Consider the following 20,306-nt stretch of genomic DNA (forward strand, 5'->3'; position numbering starts at 1 on the left):
CAGATACAGAGAGAAATTAAGTTTTAAGCCCTGATTGATTTTTTGTGAGGGTTATTTTGCCCCTCTATTTTGCCTCTTGTGCCAAATTCTCAAAATGGCACATGTAGGTCATAAATTTGATGTAAAGTCAAATGGTCTTTCCGGTGTTTAACCGCTTATACCTAAAGTAGCACATTGCATAAACTGCACCAAAATACTGGCAAATAGTGATGAGCATGCTTGCCACTTAATGGAGCAGCGGCATTGAAAAAGGCTCAAGTTTCCCATTGACTTCCATTATACTCATACCTCCCAACTTTTAAAGAAAGAAAAGAGGGACAAAGTTTGCGGCGCGCGTAGCGGCAAATTTTTAGGACACGCCCCCTAACCACACCCATTTCACAGTCACGCCCATATCCACTCCCCATCCACACCCATTCAGCACGGACACGCAGGCAGCCGGCGGGCCCCAAGCTCGGAGACGCAGGCAGCCACAGTGAGGCGGCCGCCCGCCTTCACAGACAGGCGGCCGGCCGGCCGGCCGCCCGCCCGCCTTCACAGACAGGCGGCCGGCCGGCCGCCCGCCCGCCCGCCTTCACAGACAGGCGGCCGGCCGCCCGCCCGCCCGCCTTCACAGACAGGCGGCCGGCCGCCCGCCCGCCCGCCTTCACAGACAGGCGGCCGGCCGGCCGCCCGCCCGCCCGCCTTCACAGACAGGCGGCCGGCCGGCAGACCGCCCGCCCGCCTTCACAGACAGGCGGCCGGCCGGCAGACCGCCCGCACAGACAGGCGGCCGGCCGGCAGACCGCCCGCACAGACAGGCGGCCGGCCGGCAGACCGCCCGCACAGACAGGCGGCCGGCCGGCAGACCGCCCGCACAGACAGGCGGCCGGCCGGCAGACCGCCCGCACAGACAGGCGGCCGGCCGGCAGACCGCCCGCACAGACAGGCGGCCGGCCGGCAGACCGCCCGCACAGACAGGCGGCCGGCCGGCAGACCGCCCGCACAGACAGGCGGCCGGCAGACCGCCCGCACAGACAGGCGGCCGGCAGACCGCCCGCACAGACAGGCGGCCGGCAGACCGCCCGCACAGACAGGCGGCCGGCAGACCGCCCGCACAGACAGGCGGCCGGCAGACCGCCCGCACAGACAGGCGGCCGGCAGACCGCCCGCACAGACAGGCGGCCGGCAGACCGCCCGCACAGACAGGCGGCCGGCAGACCGCCCGCACAGACAGGCGGCCGGCAGACCGCCCGCACAGACAGGCGGCCGGCAGACCGCCCGCACAGACAGGCGGCCGGCAGACCGCCCGCACAGACAGGCTCCGGCCGGGGGCAGAGGGAGGGAGGGAGGGAGGGGAATCAGCGCTGGGGAGATTATGTTTACAATAGAAGGTGGCCCGATTCTACGCATCGGGAAGTCTAGAATTTACGTATTGTGCAGTTCATGTATGATTTTTGTGATATATAGATAGATATATATATAATAGATAATAGATCTATCTAATATCTATCTATCTATCTAATATCTAATATCTATCTAATATCTAATATCTATCTAATATCTAATATCTATCTAATATCTAATATCTATCTAATATCTAATATCTATCTAATATCTAATATCTATCTAATATCTAATATCTATCTAATATCTAATATCTATCTAATATCTAATATCTATCTAATATCTATCTAATATCTAATATCTAATATCTATCTAATATCTATCTAATATCTATCTAATATCTAATATCTAATATCTATCTAATATCTAATATCTAATATCTAATATCTAATATCTAATATCTAATATCTAATATCTAATATCTAATATCTAATATCTAATATCTATCTAATATCTAATATCTATCTAATATCTAATATCTATCTAATATCTATCTATCTAATATCTATCTAATATCTATCTATCTAATATCTATCTATCTAATATCTATCTATCTAATATCTATCTATCTAATATCTATCTATCTAATAATCTATCTAATATCTATCTATCTAATAATCTATCTAATAATCTATCTAATAATCTATCTAATAATCTATCTAATAATCTATCTAATAATCTATCTAATAATCTATCTAATAATCTATCTAATAATCTATCTATCTATACATGTTGTTGTGTGTAGTTACCAAGTGTTTGTGTAGGGGCTGTACATGTTCTGGGTGTTGTCTGGGTGTAGCGGGGGGTGAGAGCGGTGTTTGTGTGTTGCGTTGTGTGTCGTTATTTGTGGAGATTATGTTTACATACCTTAGCAGCAGCACATAGACAGCGACTAGTTTCGGGCAGCGCGCTCCTCTCTGTTATGCCACGTCACGTGTTAGGATGGTAGGAGGGAAAAGCAGGGAGGTGGGTAGAGAGTGGGTGGGCGGAGCCCGGGAGATGGCCGTCCCGTCCGTGGCAACGGGACAAACAATGCAAAGCGTGATAGTCCCGCTGTATCCGGGATGGTTGGGAGGTATGATATAGCTCTGGTGAGGAGAGGGCTGCTGGGGCATACATATCTGGTGGGAGGGGGCTGGAGGCATACAGAGCTGGGGAGTGCTGGGGGGTATATAGATCTGGTGTGGGGGCTGGGGGACATACAAATCTGGTGTGGGGGCTGGGGGACATACAAATCTGGTGAGGGGGGTGGCTGGAGGCATATAGCTCTGGTGAGGAGAGGGCTGCTGGGGCATACATATCTGGTGGGAGGGGGCTGGAGGCATACAGAGCTGGGGTGTGCAGGGGGGCATATAGATCTGGTGGGGGGGGGCATACAAATCTGGTGAGGGGGCCATATAGATGTGGTGAGGGGGGTGTCTGGAGGCATATAGCTCTGGTGAGGAGGGGGCTGGGGCATACAGCTTTGGGTAGGTGGGGGGGGGGGGTCACATACAGCGTTCCTTGGTGTTCAGCTGCTCTTCCTGCAGTCTCTTTATCTGTGGACAGAGCTCAGCATGTTGCTCGGTAGCTCCGCCCACAGATGCACTTCCGTACACAAACAGCCCAGCAGTGAGCAGTGAGTGCACGCTGAGCTGCAGATTTAAAGTGTCGGCAGCCAGAGTGCTGCTGCCGCCCACCCATAACGACGGCAGCACAGAGCCAGAGCAGTGAAGCAGCGCTCGGCTCTGCTCTGCTCATGTGCATTAGGAGGGGGAGAAAGTCAGACGGGGAGAGAGCGGGTGGACGGAGCCACGGGCGGGACAAAAAGCCTCACGATCGTGACACCGGGACACCCGCTGAAATCCGGTACAGTCCCTGTATCCGGGACGGTTGGGAGGTATGATTATACTGTGTACTCAATTAGCGCCCAAGCATCAAGCAGTGGTAGAGGTACACTAGCTGATCACTAGACTGAAAAAGAAAAATACACCAAGGGAGTGGAGACCGGAGCTTCAAATTATGCAACTGATCAGGCAAAACAACTGCTAGGCTTTACCCATAAAGAAGAGTGTGGGGGGAGGGGGAGCAAAAACCACAAAGAACAGCACAGCAAACAGGTGCAAAAGTAATGATTAATTGGGGTCAGTCTCCCTGCAGCCGCTCTGCCAGTCACATCCCCCCATAGTAAAGGAGCAGGTTATGATTACAGAACACTTAACAGTATAGTGAGCGGTGACTAACCCCTGCCTGCAAGCGAGCAGCTGCAAGGAGAATATGCCTTCATTTCCCCCCTGTAGTCACTTCCATTGAGACTGCTGAACAGATTTGCTGAACAATTGTAACCTGAAAAATAGCACCAAGTCTGCAGTTAAATACTTTTTTGGCCAACAGGTACCCCCTAAAAAGTTCACAGAGTAGCCTTGTCTAGAGCAATTTATCCTGCAATTGCAATTTACTTTTACGGATGCCAGTTCCAGAAACCTTCAGCTATCAGCTGCCATCACTGAGGCTTCCTGCAACTTAAAAGCAGATTTAGAGTACTAGCTACCTTTATTAGGGTTCCACCCAACCTAAAATATGCCCTCATTTTCCCACCACCTCACATGCTCAAGTTTGTTACAGTTCTTTATTTTAATAAATGGGCCCATGATGTGAGAACAGCACAAGGGTACCATGTGTGCTCCGTATCACACGTGACGCCCTGGCTTATCATATCGTCACATGGTATTGTGCAATCTGCCCTTCTGTGCAATATCCACCTCCTCGTTGGTTACGGGTCCCCAACTTATTGTGTTGCCAAAACCAGCCAATCAGAATCCTAGGGACACTGCACCACACCGACCAGACACCAGTGGACGGCCTGAGTGGAATAGGGTCGCCCACTTGGGGGGTTAGTAAGGGGAGGTCAGGAGTAGGTCAGTGGAGCGTAGGAAGTGAAGCAGAGAGGAGGTCAGGAGCCGGGCTCCTTGAAAGTAACTAGGTGGCAGACGGTGGTCTGGGCCTAGTAGGAGCTGGACCCCCGGTCGCAGGGGATTGTGACAAGGGGCACGGAACTGTCAAGGAGAACAGCCGGCGGCCTTGTACCATCACCGGGCTGGGTCCCAGGCCATGATGGGGTACATGGACCCTAGGTCAGGGAGTAGCTTCAGGCAACCTGACAATTTACCCGACTAGAACGGAGCCTTCAAGATCCGCTCTCCACCCGCTCCAGAATTGGGGTACTAGTGCAACGAGGGGGATAGGGCTTTCCACAAAAACGGTCCAGAAAATCCCAAGCATGAACCCTGAGAGCAAGCTCCCTCAGTTAGCCACACTGGCGAGCGGGACCCGACTAGTTTTACACTACAGGGGCCAACTAGCAAGAAAACTCAGTGCCAAGCAAAAGGTCACAGATCATCAGGCAACACCAGTGAGAACAGGACCCAAACTAGCTCCCCTCGGCGGCAGCGGTGTCCAGAACTTTGGTTTACCAAGTTGTCGGTGTTAGCTTTATGGACTGAATGAGTACGCAATCGACCCTTTCACCCCCAAAGGCACTCCCCAACTCCATCACCAAGTCCTGGGGCATCCACCCCTACCCGTGGAGGGTCGCAACACCTGGCTGCCCCAGTCATCACCCCGGGTACTCCCCAACGGCAGCGGTGGTACTCCACCTTACCACACACCACGAGTGGAGTCACGAACTTTGACTATACAAACCCCTGTAAATAACCCGGGTCCAGACGCCCCTCGAGCCCCCGCAGATCCGCATCTGAGCAGCCCAGCTGCTGACGTGGGGGCGGCACACACAGACAAGTGAATTTACCAAGCAGTTACAAAGTCTCCTGGATTGGTTCATGGAGTACTCTACACTTGAAGCAGGTCCTGCTTATGTAAGGAGAAGAGTTTCAAATGGATTGCCTCCATCTACATTAATCACCCATCCACAATGTAGGCAAAAACTGTATGACTGGGGATCTGACCATTAGCACCCTCACCAAACCCAAGATCATGGATGTTAATGGGATAATCGGTCATTCATTTGACTAGGGGGCAAGTGTATAGTACATGCCACAGCCACTATGCACCTTACTGAGCTGTATAACTCCGCACATCTGGCCATCACTGGCAGCATGGGAACAGGCAATTGGCCTAGGAGCTGGGTGTGTGGTACCCGCACAGATCAGATATTGATGACCTATTCCATGGATAGGCCATCAATACAAAAGTCCTGAACAACCTCTAGTGCCCCAGAGGACAGGGATTTTTGGTGAAAACTCCATCCACACATTTTTTTCCTAAACTGTACCTGCTCTGCCCATGCTACACATGTAAGGAGAGAAAAAAAAAATCCCCATGTTACATATTTTCTGTGTGACGGCAGAGGAAGAATTATGTACATAGAAGCATTTATGAGAATAATATACCTCATAACCGTAACTTGACAATGAGTTGACGGATGTCCCAAAAGGGGTCAAATCGTGACCAGCACTTACTCCATTGCATGCATCAAGAACATGAAAACCGGAGTATTAAATTGTGCAAAAAATATAACACTGTTTATTGAGATGTACAAAAACACACAGGACAAACAGATAATCAAAAGGGAATGGCCATAAATAAAACCACTAAAAACAGCATGGAAAGGGGATATGTAACCTTAAGCAGGGACAGAAGATAGCTGTGTAGCTATGAAGTACCCATAGACCTGGACCAGTTATGAATGTCTCATGCAAAATACATCATAAGGCCTCTTTCACTCGTCCGTGTCTCCGGTACGTGTTTGGTCAGTTTCCTCACGTACCGGAGACACGGGCACATGTAGACCATTAAAATCAATGGGTCTGCACTCACGTGCGTGTTCACGTGGACCGTGTGGAGCATACGTGTGCCTGTGTGCTCCACACGTAGATATGTCAGTTTTTCTCCGGCATCACGGGTGTCACACGGAATGCAAATGGCCACACGGATGTGTTCCATGTGACACGCACCGGAGAAAACACACGTGTGAGAAATATTTTTTAAAAAAAAAAAACAAAAACCCCAAAACTTTACTCATCTTCTCCAGCCCTCCTGTCTCTGCCGCTGCTGTCACTTGCTTCTGACCGCTGCTCATTATGCTCATTGCATATTCACTTCACTGCGGCCGGAAGCAGCAGCAGCAGCGGGGAGTCGGCGGGACTGGAGACCGAAGATCAGCACCACGGACAGCGAAGCCCGGGACAGGTGAGTAGAAAGGTCCCGTTCTCCATGTGTCATCACGGATAACACACGGAGAACACACGTAGTGCCATAAACACGGCTCACTGAAGACAATACGCACCTTTGACACGTCTGTGAAAAACGTGCGTGATTTTTACAGACGTGTGAAAGAGACCTAAGTTGGTACAACATGTGTGACAATGTCAAACAAAGAAGAGACAAACCCCAAACTATGGAAAAACATGGCATGTAAAAAAACTTAAAAGGCTATGACAAACACAATGAACATATTAGTAGCATTGCCTGTAGGGTACAAACCTGACGGTCACCAGATTTCTAGGAGAAGAAAGTGCTATGTGCAAGAAGTACTACATATTCCAGCAAAAGGTATCCCCACCAGAATAAGCCCCCAAGCCATCTGTCTCCTTGTGTGTGTTTTTGTACATCTTAATAAACATGGTTATATTTTTTGCACAATTTAATACTCTGGTTCTTCTGTTTTTGATCGAAGTATTTATGCAGACACTGCCACATGAATGTTTAGGCTATGTGCGCACTAGCCGTTTTTACCCGCGGTTTTGCTGCGGAAATTTCTTGAGAAATGTTTGAAATCTTTCTGCAGACATTTCCCAGCAAAACCTATGGGAAAAAAAAAAAAAAAATAGCTGTACACACACTGCGTTTTTTTCCTCAAGAAAATTCTTTCTGAAGATTTTGAGAAAATTTCTTGAGAAAAATGTGCATGTCACTTCTTTTCCACAGGAACCTGCGGTATACCCCCGGTATTTCACTCCATTCACTGTAATGTAATCGCAAAATACCGGGGGTATACCGCAGGTAGCAAATGATGTGCGGTATACCCCCGGTATAGCCGCGATTTACATGCGGTAATGCTCATCGCTGCCTGCGGTTTTGCAGGGAGTGATGTCATTATGACAGAAGAGGAAGCGAAGCAGAGTAAACACACACGTCACACTCCCTGGACGCCGCACAGAAGCACTTCCGTGTGACCTCCAGGTGCCCGTGCAGTCTCTGTCCCGCTCCGGCCCCGCGGCTGCCTGCCCTGCAGTGTCAGTGTCTGCCCGCAGTATCAGCAGCTTGTCACCCTGCAGCGCAGGCAGACACTGACACACAGCAGTGCGTGCAGCCGCGGGGATGACTGGCGCTGCTGCCAGGTGGTGAGATGAGATCATTACCTGCGGTGACGATCTCCTGCCTCCTGACGTCACTGCTATCACTGCAGTCTATGCCCGCGGCCCGAGACTGTCACTAGCGGTGACGTCACGGGCTCTCGCGATGCTGCGGACAACGCGGCGGGGGCATAGAAGTCAGTGACAGCGCTGATGGCAGGACTGCAGGAGATAATCACAGCAGGTAATGATCTCATCTAACCTCCTGATGGCAGCGCTCGGCATCCCCTGCAGTGACCTGGGCTGACCTATTGATGTTAGCTCAGGTCACTGCATTACTTTCCCAGCCAATGGGGAACCTTCTGTTCTTCACTTACTGGGACAGTGACTATGGTATGGACCCCCCCCCTTATTGGATTACGCCGGACCCGGATTTGATTGTTCTTGTCAATAAATTGGTGAAAGAGGGAATGTGGGGAGTGTTTTTTCCAAATAAAATTTTTGTCGTCTATTTTTTAATTTCTTACTGACTGGGTTGGTGATGTCAGGTATCTGATAGATGCGTGACATCACTAACCCCAGGGCTTGATGCCAGGTGACATTACACATCTGGCATCAACCCCATATATTACCCAGTTTGCCACCGCACCAGGGTAACGGATGAGTTGGGGCGAAGCGCCAGGATTGGCACGTCTAATGGATGCACCACTTCTGGGGCGGCTGCAGCCTGCTATTTTTAGGCTGGGGAGTGTCCAATAACAGTGGACCTCCCTAGTCTGAGAATATCAGACCCCAGCTGTCCGCTTTACCTTGGCTGGTGATCCAATATGGGGGGACCCCACGTTTTTTGTTTTAAATTATTTATTTAAGGTAAAATAACAGCGTGGGGTGCCCTCTGTTTTTGATTACCAGCCAAAGTGAAGCTGCCAGCTGCAGCCGTCTGCTTTACCCTAGCTGGCTACAAAAGATGGGGGGGACCTCACGTCATTTTTTTTTTAATTATTTATTTTTTGGCTAAATACAAGGCTAGGCACCCTTTAGTGCCACATGAAAGTCACTAAAGGGTGCCAGCTTAGAATATGCAGGGGGGTGGGACATTATATAGGTCTTTCTCATCTATCTATCCATCCCTCTATCCATTATCTGTCTATCGATTATCTATTACCTATATTATTTATTGCAATTCAGCATAAAAAAAAACCACAGGAACCAACCTGCGGAAAAACCGCGGCAAAAGCGCATGCATTTTTCCCGCGGTTTTGGTGCGTTTTTTACCGCAGGTGCGGTAATCTTCAACTCCCAGAAGTTTCTCAAGAAATTTTCTTGAGAAAAGTCACTTTTCTAGTGCGCACATAGCCTTAAACTACCCAGAAATAAGGTAGAAAGCAATGTATGGTTGAAGCAGGTTACTTTTATTTGTAGTGCGCTCAATCATTGACACTTGTGACCCTGACACACATGATTGTTGGTGGTGTTAATCCTAGCCCTGCATATGACCTCAGCTGTAGGCCTGGTTATACCTTTATGGATGGCCTGTGTATGCATGTTATAGAGTATGAAGGCGAGTGATCTGGCCATGCTTGTGTGTAGGTAGGAAAGTCACAATTAGGTTCTGCTTAATGACATGGATACCTCTGTATACTATACCTTATGAGGTTGTGTTTTGGCCCATTCCAGTAGCCTCTGGAATACCCCATCGTTACATTCCACAATCCAGTGCTCCTCAATGTTATAGTCTTCCACTTTAGTAGCCGCTATCGCCATGCCAAAGCCCAGCTCTAGCACACGGCCACCTAGAAGAAAGTTGTTAGCAGTTACTAATGTAGTGACTACATATATTCACAAGTCAGCCATTAAGGAAGCTACCCATACATGGGGAGGTGGCTGATGAAAGCGTTGGTTGGCACATTAAAGTAACCCTGGAAAACAAACTTGTGGGAATAAGCGCACCAGCAGCACATTATCTAGGGAGACATTCTCCAGCTGTAAGGAGAGTCAATCTCTGGCCAGCTGCTCAGATCTGCACATCCTGGCCAATAGCCAAGCATGGCATAAAGCCGTGATCATCATCACAAAGTGGTCAACTTAGGCTGCTTTCACACATCCGGTTTTAGCAGAGCCGGCCAATCCGGCTCTAAAACCTATGCAACGGATGCGGCGACAAAACTGCATAAGTTTTTGACATGCAGCCCGTCCGGTTTTTGCCGCTTGCGGCAGGCTACTGAGCATGCACAGTGGAAAAAAAAAACTCATGCGGCGGCCGGATGCGGTGTTTGCCGCAGGGCGTCCATAGGCATGCATTGCAAATTGCGCCGCATCGGCTGGATTTGGCACGATGCAGGTTTTTTTGCCGGACAAAAAACCGTGCCAGGCAACGTTCCATCCGGCCGCCGCATCGGCTAAATCTGCCGCATGCGGCAAACACCGAATGGAACGCAAGCCCATGTGGCACAATACGGCACTAATGTAAGTCTATGCAAAAAAAGCGCAACCGGCGGCAAAAAAACGGTTGCGGTTATTCTGCAAAGCGCCGGATTGTGCCGCACAGGAAAAAACGGATGTGTGAAAGCAGCCTTAGGCCGGTTTCACACATCCGGCTTTTTGCCGTTTTGCCGGATGCGGCGCTCTCCCGTACAGTTAATACAGTACAGTGACAGCGCAACAAGCGCCGGTCACATGCTGTCGCATGTGACCCGGAAGTTACAGCGCTGTCATTGTACTGTATTAACTGTACGGGAGAGCGCCGTACACACATCAGTTTTTTGGCATCAGGCACAATCCGGCGTGTGCCTGATGCAACGGATCCGGCGCAGAATATGCAAAAATGGTTGTGCCTGATCCTTTTTTTTATGGATCCGGTATACCTGATCCGTCAAAAAACGGATCCGGCGCATCAGTTTTTGCATCCGTTTCAACCGTTTTTTTGCTGGATCCGTTTCCAATAAATTAGAGCATGCTCAGTTGAAAAAAAAAAAACGGATCCGGCGGCCGCATCCGTTTTTTGCCGCATCACGCCGGATCCGGCGTCCATAGGCTTCCATTGTAAATCACGCTGTATCGCGCCGGATTCAGAGACAAAAAACGTTCAATGAGACGTTCCATCCGGCCGTCACATTGAGTAATTACGCCGATCCGTCAAAACCCAGATGTAACACAAGACCATCAGGCACAATCCGGCGCTAATACAAATCAATGGGGATAAAACGGATCCGGCGTCGGATCCGTTTAATCCGTTTTTTTTTCCGGATTGTGCCTGATGGAAAAAAACTGATGTGTCAACGTGGCCTTAGTAATGCCTATGCGTCCGTCACTCAGATTAGACAGATGACATACACATGCTCTGGACATGGAGATCTGCTTTGTAGGCCAATATGCCATGCACAGAGCTCGTTCTTTTACAACATTACCCCTTTCAGTGCATATTGTAGGTAAATTAGGTCATCTAGGGTCTCTACAGCAGCCGTGCCAACCTCCACAGACAGTAGGATTTATATATATATATAGTGTTAGCAGGCTTTAAATAGGGTAGTTATGAAGCTCCATAGTGACTAATTGAGTGCCAATAACTTGGCCAATTTTCAGGTGTGTTTAGTTGTCAGGACATTGACAACCCAACAGGGGCGTAACTACCGCAGTCTAAGGTCGCCATTGCAACTGGTCCCGGCAGGAGGGGCCCAGCACCCGCCCTGCAGAGAAGCAGCCGGATCTTCTCAGAGGAGCTGCGCTGTTCAGTGGCAGACCACACAGCCGCTGTGGGGCCTGTGAGTCGGGAAAGGGGGGGGTTTGGGGTAGGGGGGGCTCGATGTCAGCAGCAACACCGGGACCCCTCGCCCATCACACAAGGTAATGAAGGATGGAGTGTAGCGCTCATCTCCATTCTTACTCATTCTCCCCCTGTGCCTGCACTTGACATCTCAGTGCGACTGCTGATCTGAGACTGCAGAGTGCAGGACGGGACAACGCTCTGACTGAAGCAGCAGATTAATGAGGAGAAGTGTCTTTCAATCAGAGAGTACACGATGGCCAGAGGCCTATAGGGGTGCATTATACATGGAAGAGTATGGGGATGAATAATACAACATGAAGGACACCTTAGGCTACTTTCACACATCCGGTTTGAGCACTGCGGCTCAATCCGGCTGTGAAGCCTATGCAACGGATGCGGTGAAAACACCGCATCCTTTGCATACGTTTTTTACATGCGGCCGGTCCGGTTTTTGCCGCTTGCGGCATGCTACTGAGCATGCGCAGTGGCAAAAACCGCATGCGGCGGCCGGATGCGGTTTTTGCCGCATCGCGCCGCATCCGGCATCCATAGGGATGCATTGGGAAAAGCGCCGCGATGCGGGTTTTTTTGCCGGAGCAAAAAACGTGCCAGGGAACGTTCCATCCGGCCGCCGCATCGGCTAAATCTGCCGCATGCGGCAAAAACCGGACCGAACGCAAGCCCATGCGGCACAATGCGGCACTAATTAAAGTCTATGCAGGAAAAACGCAACCGGCAGCAAAAAAAACGGTTGCGGTTTTCCTGCAAAGTGCCGGATTGTGCCGCATTGCAAAAGCCGGATGTGTGAAAGCAGCCTTATACATGAACTATAGGGGTGCATTATACATGGAGAGTTATGGGATTGCATTATAAAGGACTATAGGACATATATGACTAAAGGACATATAGGACTATGGGGGCTGCATTATAAAACATTGTGGATTATGGGGGTGCATTATAAAACATGCAGGACTATGGGGGTGCATTATAATATATGGAGGACTATTGGAGTTGCATTATAATTGGAGGGCTACTTTATACATGGAGGACTATGGAAAATGCATTATAATACATGGAGGACTATGGAGGTGCATTCTAGTATATGAAGGGTTATGTGGGACCCTTTATACTATATGGAAGGCTATGCGGAGGCCATTACAGTATTTGGAGAGCAATATGCAAGGGGGGCAACTATACAAGCATGGAATGGGAAAGTCTTGTGTTGACAGAAAGAGGCTATTTCCCTCAGCTGTCCCATGCTCTGCTATACATCTTCCATCAGCACCCAGCTTTCCCATGCTTTGATATGGGAAAGCTGGGTTCTGAGGGAAAGATGTATAGTAGAGCATGGGAAAGGTGGGTGTTAAGGAAAAGATGGATATCAGAACATAGGGAAGCTATGTGTTGATAGAAAGAGGGATTTCAGATCATGGGAAACCTTGGTGCTGATAGAAAGAGTGTCAGCATCATTATCCTATACACCAAGTGTCAGTGGCAGTGGGTGGGGGTAGGGCCCAGGTTCAACCTTTGCACCAGGGTCCATCAAACTCTAGTTACGCCACTGTAACCCAGTGTATTTAGCCAGCATTAAAAATACATGGCAGGCGGGGGCCCCATTACAGATTGCCTAAAGCGGGCTTTACAGGCTACGATATTGCTAGCGATATCGTACTCAAAAGCACCCGCCCCGTCATGCATGAGATTTTGTGTGATCCAGGCACTGCGAACATTATCGCTACGGCAGCGTCACACATACTTACCTGGTCGGCGGCGGCGCTGTGACTGCCGAAAAATCCCTCCCTCAAGGGGGAGGGACGTTCGGCATCACAGCGACATCACTATGATGTCATTAAACGGCCGGCCAATCAAAGCAGAGGGGCGGAGATGAGCAGGACATAACATCCCACCCACCTCCTTCCTTCCGCATTGCGGCCGGCGGCAGGTAAGGAGACGTTTCTCGCTCCTGCGGTGTCACACAGCGATGTATGCTGCCGCAGGAGCGACGAACAACATCGATAATCAACCATTACAGATTTTTGGTTTTGGGACGACCTCTGCATGGTGAACGATTTTCACCATATTTGAGGTCGCTTCAGGTCGCTGGTAAGTGTCACACGCTGCGATATCGTTAATGACGCCGGATGTGCGTCACTAACAACGTGACCCCAACGATAAAACATTAATGCTATCGTAGTGTGTAAAGCCACCTTTAGGGCCAAGGAACATGAGGACAATCTGAAGGGCCACAGTCATTTCCTAAGTTGCAAGCTGGAACTACACAGAATCTTGTACTCCCTTTAGGGTCAGCAAGTCCTACTAGCACTATATATAAAGAGAGGCGATCCCCACCCCCTCCCTACACTCCAGCTGTCACCAAGGGGGACTATTCTGAGACCACATTGCTGCACTCCTCATACACAGATACACAGGTTTAAAGTGCAGCAATGCACAGCCCATTGCGATCCACAAGGCCATCATTATTATATACAGCAATAGTGCAGTGCCAGGGAGCTGCTAGCCACCAGTGTAGCGCCTACCTTTACTGGCTGCCACCCCTGCCAAGCTGTGCATATAGGGGGTCTCCCATCTCTCCATCACCGGTTTGCCCATGATTTCCAGGTGAGTGTCGGTCTCATTGTAGCCCGCATCCGCGTTGTGCCAGGAAGCTTTGCAGCTCTCCCCGTCCACAAAGATTTTCTCTGAAGCCATGGCTGCACCCGGAGAGCAGCTCACTGAGGCAGAGGGCGAGCGACGGACGGGACCCGAGATATAGCGATCTGGCAGGGGCGGGGCTTCACATGGGGCGTGTCCTCTGGAGGGCGTGGTCATCACACAGTCCGGAGAGCAAGTGTGGAAAATCACTCCAACAAATACGGTGTGTATGAGTAAAGTCCGAGAAGTCTCCAAACACTAAGTGCCAAGTGACATCAGCCGTGCTCCGCTGTGTGTGCTCCGCTGTGTGTGCTCCACTGTGTGTGCTCCACTATGTGTGCTCCACTATGTGTGCTCCACACGCTCCACTATGTGTGCTCCACTATGTGTGCTCCACACGCTCCACTATGTGTGCTCCACACGCTCCACTATGTGTGCTCCACTATGTGTGCTCCACTATGTGTGCTCCACACGCTCCACTATGTGTGCTCCACTATGTGTGCTCCACACGCTCCACTATGTGTGCTCCACTATGTGTGCTCCACACGCTCCACTATGTGTGCTCCACTATGTGTGCTCCACACGCTCCACTATGTGTGCTCCACTATGTGTGCTCCACACGCTCCACTATGTGTGCTCCACTATGTGTGCTCCACTTTGTGTGCTCCACACGCTCCACTATGTGTGCTCCACACGCTCCACTATGTGTGCTCCACTATGTGTGCTCCACACGCTCCACTATGTGTGCTCCGCTATGTGTGCTCCACTATGTGTGCTCCACACGCTCCACTATGTGTGCTCCACTATGTGTGCTCCACTATGTGTGCTCCACTATGTGTGCTCCACTATGTGTGCTCCACACGCTCCACTATGTGTGCTCCACTATGTGTGCTCCACACGCTCCACTATGTGTGCTCCACTATGTGTGCTCCACACGCTCCACTATGTGTGCTCCACTATGTGTGCTCCACACGCTCCACTATGTGTGCTCCACTATGTGTGCTCCACACGCTCCACTATGTGTGCTCCACTATGTGTGCTCCACTATGTGTGCTCCACTATGTGTGCTCCACACGCTCCACTATGTGTGCTCCACTATGTGTGCTCCGCTGTGTGTGCTCCGCTATGTGTGCTCCACACGCTCCACTATGTGTGCTCCACTATGTGTGCTCCACTATGTGTGCTCCACACGCTCCACTATGTGTGCTCCACTATGTGTGCTCCACACGCTCCACTATGTGTGCTCCACTATGTGTGCTCCACACGCTCCACTATGTGTGCTCCACTATGTGTGCTCCACACGCTCCACTATGTGTGCTCCACTATGTGTGCTCCACACGCTCCACTATGTGTGCTCCACTATGTGTGCTCCACACGCTCCACTATGTGTGCTCCGCTATGTGTGCTCCACTATGTGTGCTCCACACGCTCCACTATGTGTGCTCCACTATGTGTGCTCCACTATGTGTGCTCCACTATGTGTGCTCCACACGCTCCACTATGTGTGCTCCACTATGTGTGCTCCACACGCTCCGCTATGTGTGCTCCACACGCTCCACTATGTGTGCTCCACTATGTGTGCTCCACTATGTGTGCTCCACACGCTCCACTATGTGTGCTCTGCTGTGTGTGCTCTGCTGTGTGTGCTCCACTATGTATGCTCCACTATGTGTGCTCCACTATGTGTGCTCCACTATGTGTGCTCCACACGCTCCACTATGTGTGCTCCACTATGTGTGCTCCACTATGTGTGCTCCACACGCTCCACTATGTGTGCTCCACACGCTCCACTATGTGTGCTCCACTATGTGTGCTCCACACGCTCCACTATGTGTGCTCCACACGCTCCACTATGTGTGCTCCACTATGTGTGCTCCACTATGTGTGCTCCACTATGTGTGCTCCACACGCTCCACTATGTGTGCTCCACTATGTGTGCTCCACACGCTCCACTATGTGTGCTCCACTATGTGTGCTCCACTATGTGTGCTCCACACGCTCCACTATGTGTGCTCCACTATGTGTGCTCCACACGCTCCACTATGTGTGCTCCACTATGTGTGCTCCACACGCTCCACTATGTGTGCTCCACTATGTGTGCTCCACACGCTCCACTATGTGTGCTCCACTATGTGTGCTCCACACGCTCCACTATGTGTGCTCCACTATGTGTGCTCCACTTTGTGTGCTCCACACGCTCCACTATGTGTGCTCCACACGCTCCACTATGTGTGCTCCACTATGTGTGCTCCACTATGTGTGCTCCACACGCTCCACTATGTGTGCTCCGCTATGTGTGCTCCACTATGTGTGCTCCACACGCTCCACTATGTGTGCTCCACTATGTGTGCTCCACTATGTGTGCTCCACTATGTGTGCTCCACTATGTGTGCTCCACACGCTCCACTATGTGTGCTCCACTATGTGTGCTCCACACGCTCCACTATGTGTGCTCCACTATGTGTGCTCCACACGCTCCACTATGTGTGCTCCACTATGTGTGCTCCACACGCTCCACTATGTGTGCTCCGCTATGTGTGCTCCACTATGTGTGCTCCACACGCTCCACTATGTGTGCTCCACTATGTGTGCTCCACTATGTGTGCTCCACTATGTGTGCTCCACACGCTCCACTATGTGTGCTCCACTATGTGTGCTCCGCTGTGTGTGCTCCGCTATGTGTGCTCCACACGCTCCACTATGTGTGCTCCACTATGTGTGCTCCACTATGTGTGCTCCACACGCTCCACTATGTGTGCTCCACTATGTGTGCTCCACACGCTCCACTATGTGTGCTCCACTATGTGTGCTCCACACGCTCCACTATGTGTGCTCCACTATGTGTGCTCCACACGCTCCACTATGTGTGCTCCACTATGTGTGCTCCACACGCTCCACTATGTGTGCTCCACTATGTGTGCTCCACACGCTCCACTATGTGTGCTCCGCTATGTGTGCTCCACTATGTGTGCTCCACACGCTCCACTATGTGTGCTCCACTATGTGTGCTCCACTATGTGTGCTCCACTATGTGTGCTCCACACGCTCCACTATGTGTGCTCCACTATGTGTGCTCCACACGCTCCGCTATGTGTGCTCCACACGCTCCACTATGTGTGCTCCACTATGTGTGCTCCACTATGTGTGCTCCACACGCTCCACTATGTGTGCTCTGCTGTGTGTGCTCTGCTGTGTGTGCTCCACTATGTATGCTCCACTATGTGTGCTCCACTATGTGTGCTCCACTATGTGTGCTCCACTATGTGTGCTCCACACGCTCCACTATGTGTGCTCCACTATGTGTGCTCCACTATGTGTGCTCCACACGCTCCACTATGTGTGCTCCACACGCTCCACTATGTGTGCTCCACTATGTGTGCTCCACACGCTCCACTATGTGTGCTCCGCTATGTGTGCTCCACTATGTGTGCTCCACACGCTCCACTATGTGTGCTCCACTATGTGTGCTCCACTATGTGTGCTCCACTATGTGTGCTCCACACGCTCCACTATGTGTGCTCCACTATGTGTGCTCCACTGTGTGCTCCACTATGTGTGCTCCACTATGTGTGCTCCACACGCTCCACTATGTGTGCTCCACTATGTGTGCTCCACACGCTCCACTATGTGTGCTCCACTATGTGTGCTCCACTATGTGTGCTCCACACGCTCCACTATGTGTGCTCCACTATGTGTGCTCCACACGCTCCACTATGTGTGCTCCACTATGTGTGCTCCACACGCTCCACTATGTGTGCTCCACTATGTGTGCTCCACACGCTCCACTATGTGTGCTCCACTATGTGTGCTCCACACGCTCCACTATGTGTGCTCCACTATGTGTGCTCCACTATGTGTGCTCCACACGCTCCACTATGTGTGCTCCACACGCTCCACTATGTGTGCTCCACTATGTGTGCTCCACACGCTCCACTATGTGTGCTCCGCTATGTGTGCTCCACTATGTGTGCTCCACACGCTCCACTATGTGTGCTCCACTATGTGTGCTCCACTATGTGTGCTCCACTATGTGTGCTCCACACGCTCCACTATGTGTGCTCCACTATGTGTGCTCCACTATGTGTGCTCCACTATGTGTGCTCCACTATGTGTGCTCCACTATGTGTGCTCCACACGCTCCACTATGTGTGCTCCACTATGTGTGCTCCACACGCTCCACTATGTGTGCTCCACTATGTGTGCTCCACACGCTCCACTATGTGTGCTCCACTATGTGTGCTCCACACGCTCCACTATGTGTGCTCCGCTATGTGTGCTCCACTATGTGTGCTCCACACGCTCCACTATGTGTGCTCCACTATGTGTGCTCCACTATGTGTGCTCCACTATGTGTGCTCCACACGCTCCACTATGTGTGCTCCACTATGTGTGCTCCACACGCTCCGCTATGTGTGCTCCACACGCTCCACTATGTGTGCTCCACTATGTGTGCTCCACTATGTGTGCTCCACACGCTCCACTATGTGTGCTCTGCTGTGTGTGCTCTGCTGTGTGTGCTCCACTATGTGTGCTCCACTATGTGTGCTCCACTATGTGTGCTCCACTATGTGTGCTCCACTATGTGTGCTCCACACGCTCCACTATGTGTGCTCCACTATGTGTGCTCCACTATGTGTGCTCCACACGCTCCACTATGTGTGCTCCACTATGTGTGCTCCACACGCTCCACTATGTGTGCTCCACTATGTGTGCTCCACACGCTCCACTATGTGTGCTCCACACGCTCCACTATGTGTGCTCCACTATGTGTGCTCCACTATGTGTGCTCCACTATGTGTGCTCCACACGCTCCACTATGTGTGCTCCACTATGTGTGCTCCACACGCTCCACTATGTGTGCTCCACTATGTGTGCTCCACTATGTGTGCTCCACTATGTGTGCTCCACACGCTCCACTATGTGTGCTCCACTATGTGTGCTCCACACGCTCCACTATGTGTGCTCCACTATGTGTGCTCCACACGCTCCACTATGTGTGCTCCACTATGTGTGCTCCACACGCTCCACTATGTGTGCTCCACTATGTGTGCTCCACACGCTCCACTATGTGTGCTCCACTATGTGTGCTCCACTATGTGTGCTCCACACGCTCCACTATGTGTGCTCCACACGCTCCACTATGTGTGCTCCACTATGTGTGCTCCACACGCTCCACTATGTGTGCTCCACTATGTGTGCTCCACTATGTGTGCTCCACTATGTGTGCTCCACACGCTCCACTATGTGTGCTCCACTATGTGTGCTCCACTATGTGTGCTCCACTATGTGTGCTCCACTATGTGTGCTCCACTATGTGTGCTCCACACGCTCCACTATGTGTGCTCCACTATGTGTGCTCCACACGCTCCACTATGTGTGCTCCACTATGTGTGCTCCACACGCTCCACTATGTGTGCTCCACTATGTGTGCTCCACACGCTCCACTATGTGTGCTCCGCTATGTGTGCTCCACTATGTGTGCTCCACACGCTCCACTATGTGTGCTCCACTATGTGTGCTCCACTATGTGTGCTCCACTATGTGTGCTCCACACGCTCCACTATGTGTGCTCCACTATGTGTGCTCCACACGCTCCGCTATGTGTGCTCCACACGCTCCACTATGTGTGCTCCACTATGTGTGCTCCACTATGTGTGCTCCACACGCTCCACTATGTGTGCTCTGCTGTGTGTGCTCTGCTGTGTGTGCTCCACTATGTATGCTCCACTATGTGTGCTCCACTATGTGTGCTCCACTATGTGTGCTCCACTATGTGTGCTCCACACGCTCCACTATGTGTGCTCCACTATGTGTGCTCCACTATGTGTGCTCCACACGCTCCACTATGTGTGCTCCACTATGTGTGCTCCACTATGTGTGCTCCACTATGTGTGCTCCACACGCTCCACTATGTGTGCTCCACACGCTCCACTATGTGTGCTCCACTATGTGTGCTCCACTATGTGTGCTCCACTATGTGTGCTCCACACGCTCCACTATGTGTGCTCCACTATGTGTGCTCCACACGCTCCACTATGTGTGCTCCACTATGTGTGCTCCACTATGTGTGCTCCACACGCTCCACTATGTGTGCTCCACTATGTGTGCTCCACACGCTCCACTATGTGTGCTCCACTATGTGTGCTCCACTATGTGTGCTCCACACGCTCCACTATGTGTGCTCCACTATGTGTGCTCCACTTTGTGTG

At 51.1% G+C, this 20,306-nt stretch overlaps 1 protein-coding gene across 2 annotated transcripts in view; it reads right to left on the reverse strand.

The window, feature by feature from the left end:
- GAMT (guanidinoacetate N-methyltransferase) overlaps positions 1–14,233 on the reverse strand; it is a 41,787-nt gene extending 27,554 nt beyond the window's left edge. Inside the window, exons 1-2 of one of the 2 annotated variants that reach the window (XM_075337888.1) lie at positions 13,983–14,233; positions 9,327–9,472 (exon numbers count right to left, since the gene is read on the reverse strand). In XM_075337888.1, coding sequence (XP_075194003.1) covers positions 9,327–9,472; positions 13,983–14,154 — 318 coding nt within the window. In that variant the 5' untranslated portion in view covers positions 14,155–14,233. The remainder of the gene's footprint in view (positions 1–9,326; positions 9,473–13,982) is intronic. The other variant, XM_075337889.1, reaches the window with a different exon arrangement.
- Positions 14,234–20,306: the final 6,073 nt, after the last annotated feature.

The sequence above is a fragment of the Anomaloglossus baeobatrachus genome, chromosome 1 (genome assembly GCF_048569485.1).
Source record: "Anomaloglossus baeobatrachus isolate aAnoBae1 chromosome 1, aAnoBae1.hap1, whole genome shotgun sequence".
NCBI lineage: Eukaryota > Metazoa > Chordata > Amphibia > Anura > Aromobatidae > Anomaloglossus > Anomaloglossus baeobatrachus.